Source organism: Asparagus officinalis, chromosome 10, assembly GCF_001876935.1.
Source record: "Asparagus officinalis chromosome 10, Aspof.V1, whole genome shotgun sequence".
Taxonomy (NCBI): Eukaryota; Viridiplantae; Streptophyta; class Magnoliopsida; order Asparagales; family Asparagaceae; genus Asparagus; species Asparagus officinalis.
In genome coordinates, this window is record NC_033803.1 from 68,443,093 (window position 1) to 68,449,682 (window position 6,590).

Sequence of the window (6,590 nt, forward strand, 5' to 3'; positions counted from 1 at the left end):
TTTGTTAGGGATGGACTGTGGAGTCCGAGCGACAGTCAGAGTCATTAAAAGAATGGAATTTTAGGTATATTGATTAGCTATATCTTGTTGGTTGTTTTATGTTTTCACGTACGTGGCGTACGACCGTTCGGATCTTTATGTTGTTTAACCAACTTCTTGATGACGACCCACTGACATACAAGAGTGATCGGGAAGTCTGCGACCTTATCCCATTATTATTCTTTTTTTTTTTTGCCCGTTGAACCTAAAAGAAGTATATTGTAAACCAATGAAGGAGTTGTAGACTCAACTTGAAAATGTCCCTTCAATTGTAATTTGCCGAACAAATTTAGTATCTTGCATTTTACTTTCAGCTGGTATGATAACTGGACTTTGACGTGGGCAAAGCTAAAGAATTCCATCACTAGTAACAATTGAAGAGGCTAAATCGGTAAAGCCTTAATCCCTAAATTTTGATTTCTTAATGCTCCAATCTATTTGTCATTTTCTGGTTTTTCACATTTCTGCTCTCTGTCTATGCTACTAGCCTGCTATGGCATTTCTCAGATTTAGGACTAGCTTATGCTATGTTTGTATGTTCAGCATGAGCATATCCTAGAGATTACTATTTCAAAAGTGGTTACATATTCATAAATCCTAAATGATGGTTAATTCTTTTTTTATTCAGCATCATTTTTTAATGTGTCTTTTTTTTTTTTTTATCCTTAGAGACTGGTTGCTTCTGTTTAGTGTTCATTATGATTTGTTCATGTTGCTTGTCGTCAATCTTTACTCAATGCATCTGTAATCTGATGTTGCCTGTTTCTTCATCTAATTTTTTATTTTGGAAGGCATGAGTATATTTTGAAGTACTTGTATGTTGACATCTGGATTCTAGCTTTCTTCAGGAAGATCCAGAATTAACATATTAACATGATCCAATCTTCAACTTTCCCTCTTAGTTGAAAGTCCTCTTTTTTATTCATGTCACAGAAGTGCAATCAGGTATATGGCTCTGTAAGTTAAAGAGAAAAGAACTTGAAGTAGCATCATAAATCAATAACTGTAAATATAATAAGTGAAACGCCGTGGAGCTGTAGTAGCTTGTGATCAGAGTGACAACCTGTGGGCATGTTAGACCAGTGCCAAGTGTATTACCTAGTTGGTGGCTAGCAGGGTAGCTGTTGATGGACACTGGAGATTCTGTTTCACCTTTAACCAATACGTGGAGAAGGTTCATAGACTTATTGTCTGCTAGCATTTTTCTTGAGTAGAAGACTTGGACACATAATACTGCCTTATTTTGAATGGTTGTAACAATGATGTTCACAATTCGCTGGTCGCCTCTGATTATATGTGGTTAACATTTTATATTGGAGAATTTTCACTTGAGATAACGACTATTTAACTTGAATACACTACCTATGCGCATATTTGCACTTTCCAAGAAAACCCTATGCTTGTATATATAAAACTAAAGTACCAAAGCCATCAAGCTTGTAGCAGATACTTGAAAATGTTCGCGTATTTTTGGTTATATATGCAGTATTGCATCCCATCTGTGGAGTGGCACTGTTAGTATGCTAAATACCATAAGAACCAAGCTTGTTCCTGAAATATGGTATATATTGGAGAATTTTCACTTGGGATAACGGCTATTTAAGTTGAATACAATACCTATGCGCATATTTGCACTTTACAAGAAAACCCTACGCTTGTATATATAAAACTAAAGTACCAAAGCCATCAAGCTTGTAGCAGATACTTGAAAATGTTCGCGTATTTTTGGTTATATATGCAGTGTTGCATCCCATCTGTGGAGTGGCACTGTTAGTATGCTAAATACCATAAGAACCAAGCTTGTTCCTGAAATATGGTGTTATCTATACATCTTTGATGATATCTGCAGTGCCTTACCCAGCTTTAGGGTGTATCATTGGGGTGCTAAGAATCATAAGTAGTTGTGTGTGCGCCTGTGCGCCCGCACGCTTGTGTGAAATTGCATGAAGCTTCTCAGTCTTAGCAAGTTGTTGCTTTCTACATTTTTGCAGTCAAAGGGTCGGAAATAGTGCAAAGGATCCTAGTTCTGCACGGAAGATTCAGAAAGCTGATCGTGAAAAATTGAGGAGAGATCGACTAAATGAACAGTTTCTGGAGTTGGGAAAAGCCCTTGGTAAACTCATATTAAAGTTGCCTATTATAAGAGCTTTCTTAATGTGCATGAGAAGCAAACATGTATTTGCTGTTATAGTTATGTTTTATAAGCCTTTTAGAAAATTGTCCCATTCATGTAAGAGCTTTCATATTAAAGTTGCCTATTATAAGAGCTTCCTTAATCATAACTTTTGCTCCACAAGATCTCCCCAAAAAAAAAACAAACTAACAGCTTTTATAGAAAGTTTTGCTCTAATAACTGCAAATAACTAATTCTAGTAAATAAGCTGTTTTACACCAATCTTATATTTTCCAAGAAAAATTAAAAATATTTGATCAATAAAAATAGTAGTAGCATTCTACATTCCAACTATACTTGACATACCAAATTATTTTCTTTTTACTAATACATATCTGGAAGCTACATCAATTAGTATAAACTGTTTGGTAACTTCAATTTTAAATGAACTGAACCAATTAAGTTTCTGAAGCTGTATCATTTTATCCTAAAAATAAAAATGATAACGTTATCATATTTGAATTCTATTACTAAGTAGTTTCAGTAAATAACGTTTCATCTCTTGAAATTTTCAGATTCTTTATTGTACTTGTGGTTGTATGGATTCAGCTCATTGTGATTTGTGATTATAGTCTATTGAGTTTTTTGCATCAACCAATTTCCTTATACTCTACAATTTCACATTTGCCTGTGATGTAATTGCAGACCCAGATCGTCCCAAGAATGACAAAGCAACCATCCTTTCTGATACAATCCAAATGTTGAAGGACTTAACTACTCAAGTGAACAAACTGAAAACTGAGTATTCTTCCCTATCTGAAGAATCCCGTGAGGTAAACAAATAGTTACACATGGTAATGTGGAAAAGCATTTTATATAATTTCACTAAGTATTCCCTTACTTTATCAGTTTATCTTTCTGTAGTTGACACAGGAAAAGAATGAGCTCAGAGAAGAGAAAGCAACATTAAAATCTGAAATTGATAATCTAAATTCCCAATATCAGCAAAGACTCAGGTGTGTCTATCCTTGGGCTCCAGTGGATCCTTCAGTTGTTATGGGTCCTCCTCCATATCCATATCCAGTGCCAGTACCGATCCCTTCAGCCCCCATCCCAGTTCACCCAATGCAGCCATACCCTTTCTTTAGAAATCAGACTCCTGGCGCTTATGTGCCTTATACTTCCTCCACTGACCACTCATCCTCTCAAAACCTTCCTCATTCTCAACCAAATAGTAGATCTCAAACTTCTAGTCAACAAGATTCCAGAAGCAAGCCTTTGGATCTTCAACATCGTAATGGTTCAGAAAAGAGTGACGATTTTAGTGATGTTGTGACGGAATTGGAGCTCAAGACTCCTGGATCTGCGGGCATGTCTTCCCACTCAAAAGCAGCAAAAGATCAGGTTCATCTTTAATAAAGATTTGTAATTCCTATTTCATTGCGGATTTTGTGTGTGCGTGTGTGTGGACCGTTATTAGTTTGTTACTAACTGAACTTATCATTTGCCATTATTTTTAACAGGACTTGTCTTCTGAAGGGTGCAAAGGGAAGCAAAGGCCTCCACGTAGAAATAGTAGTGGTAACACTGAGAGGAGCAGTTCAAGCAGGTCTTCTTCCTCTTCTTCTGGTTTACCCGGGAGCTCTGGAGATGGATCAGTGGCAGACAACTAAATAACTTGACAGATGCGAAATCTGAGCAACCAAGATGATTTTAACTCCTGCTTCAAGTCTCCCTATGCAAAATGACCATCTAGGGAGCTAGTGAAACCATGGTGTAGTAGATTGTTCCCCATTATGATGGAAATACTCGAGCGCATAACAGAAAAACATCGAAGCAAAGGTTCAGTTTAACGCAGACTACTATACTAAACTGGCCATGTGTTCTAACTGATATAATCGTGTATGTATATAACAAAGAAATTGGTAGACAAGTCTGTTTTAATGTGTCACGCTTTGTTCAATAGGTGGTCTTACTCCCTTATAATTATTAATTGGTTTTACATATGCAGATTGGTGATGCATTTTCCTTTCATGTTTTTCGGTGGCTGCAATTGTCACAGCTTGTTGATTATTCTGTGATTGTAGTCTGTAACTTGTTATGGATGGGCTGAGCAAAAAACAAGTTATGGTTTGAAATGTGTACGACTATGTAAATGTGATTTTTTTTTTTTTTTTGCGAGCAGGTGACTTATATGTGAATTCGTACCTGTAATTCTGTTGGTTGTCATGAGTACTTGAAGCGATCACATTGGTGCGATGATAATCCTTAGGGCCTGTTTTGTTCATTTCTTGAAAGAATAGGAAATTACGCCTCGTTTGGTACGTGGGAATGAGTGGGAATGGAATGCAATTCTAACTTTTTATTTATGCGTACTAAATACAATGTATTTATAGATGCTATAGAACTGCTATTCTCACTTCTTATCAATTCCTACTTTATGTGGGAATTGTTATTTTCAATCATTTAACAAGGAATTGGTGTTCCCACTTAAGTGGGAATAAAAATAATCAAATATTTTTTTATTATACCCTTCTTAAAAGATACGAATAGATATAAATTCTCATATGAAAAATTATTTGTATAGAAATAATATCATTAGCTGCTCGTACAACTATATAAATAGATGTAAAATATTAAATATTATTCTTTGTTCGACTTTACCCTAGTTCCGTCACGTTTGCAATAGAAAAAAAAAATCTTGTTTTCGCCTGGACGTGACTCGGTTAAGTAACCATTATTTAATTTTAAAATATGTATGTGTGGCTAATCTTTACAGTAATTTTTTATCTTTTGGTGACTCGGTTGGGTAATCTATTGGCAATTAAGTTAGCAAATATTTTATTTATGTATGTATGATTTGAAGTTCCATTGAAGCATATATGCCTAATCTTTACAGTAATTTTTTCAAAGTACCCACAACAATAAATAATGTGCTTAATTGATGAGATTGGAACTTTATATTTTGATTAGAGGTTAACATGTTTTCTATTCCAATGTGCTTAATTGATGAGATTGGAACTTTATATTTTGATTAGAGGTTAACATGTTTTCTATTCCTTCAAACTTTCTAGGTTAACATGTTTTCTATTCCTAATCAATATTTTGAAAGTTAAAGGTGCATTTAAAAATTCATAGAAATTTTATATACAGACTAAAAGTTAACATGTTTTTTTAATCCTTCAAAATTTAGTGTTTGCATGCATGCATATGTAATTCAGTCATAAATCATGTAGCATGCATATAGAATTCAGTTTATTGTATACGTTTGTGCACAATGATGCTAGTAGCATTAGCTGCTTGTACAAGTAATAGACATGTAGCATTAGAAGTTAGAAAGGTGGAATTATAATTATTTATAATTAAAATAACTTCTATGAAAATTATTTTTCAATTAGTAAGCCAAAAGTCCAAAATTGTTGTTGAGGCGGTGTTCCAAAATATAACTATCAACTGAATAATTATTTCTATAAGAAAAAAAATATTATTTTTATAAATCTTATTTTTCTTAAAAATGAATTAATTAGTAATTTTTAAAATATTTTTATGTTTTTAAAATTTTGTGTTTTGTAAAGGAATTATTAGAAAACTAAAATTTATTCTCACTTGTGAACAAATGATACCAAATAAGGGAATGAGAATAAGATTGTCATTCTTGTTTCATTCTCTAAACGTGCCCAAACATGAGAATGGGAATGCACATTCTATTCCTACATCTATTCCATTCCAGTTGTATCTTCTTTCCATTCTCATTTGACTCTATTTTCACGTACCAAACGAGGCGTTAGTGTTTAGAAATCTTTTCCAAAGGTCTGCAAGTTTTTATTGGAGTACCTTTTTCCCCCTTTCTTGCTTTGGCTTTCAAGTAGGGTAGAAAGAAGTTCTCATGTTCATTCTTGCTCGTAGAAAAACCCTATTCTTTCCGATCCCATGGTTTTTCTATTAAATTTTGAGTTTTTTCTTTGATTTACATGTTTTTGTCTGAGGAACTGCGAAAAACGAGGAAAGATTCAATATTTAGGATTAAAATTGTTAGTTTAAAAGTATAAAGTGTTGATGATGGGTTATTTGAAAATGGGTGAAAGAAATTTAACCCTTTTGCTTTAATTAGTTCTCATGTTCGCTCTTGCTCATAGAAAAACCCTATTCTTTTCGATCCCATGATTTCTTTGTTAACTTTGACATTTTTTTCCTAATTTACATGTTTTTGTCTGGGTTAAAATTGTTAGTTTCAAAATATTGATGTTGTTAGTTTCAAAATATTGATGATGGGTATCTGAAAATTGGTGCAATTTTTTAAACTCTTTTGCTCTAGAAAACCAATTTACTTAGTTCTCATGTTCGTTCTAGCTCTAGAAAAACCCTATTCCTTCCAACCCCATAATTTCTACATAATTTCTCTATTAAATTTAGTGCCCCCCCTCCCCCAACCCAATTA

At 33.9% G+C, this 6,590-nt stretch overlaps 1 protein-coding gene across 1 annotated transcript in view; it reads left to right on the top strand.

Annotated features, from left to right (window-relative positions):
- Positions 1-4,186, top strand: part of LOC109825745 (transcription factor bHLH121) — a 4,785-nt gene extending 599 nt beyond the window's left edge. The window contains exons 2-5 of the mRNA XM_020392633.1: positions 2,031-2,152; positions 2,858-2,985; positions 3,077-3,556; positions 3,676-4,186. Coding sequence (XP_020248222.1) covers positions 2,031-2,152; positions 2,858-2,985; positions 3,077-3,556; positions 3,676-3,825 — 880 coding nt within the window. The 3' untranslated portion in view covers positions 3,826-4,186. The remainder of the gene's footprint in view (positions 1-2,030; positions 2,153-2,857; positions 2,986-3,076; positions 3,557-3,675) is intronic.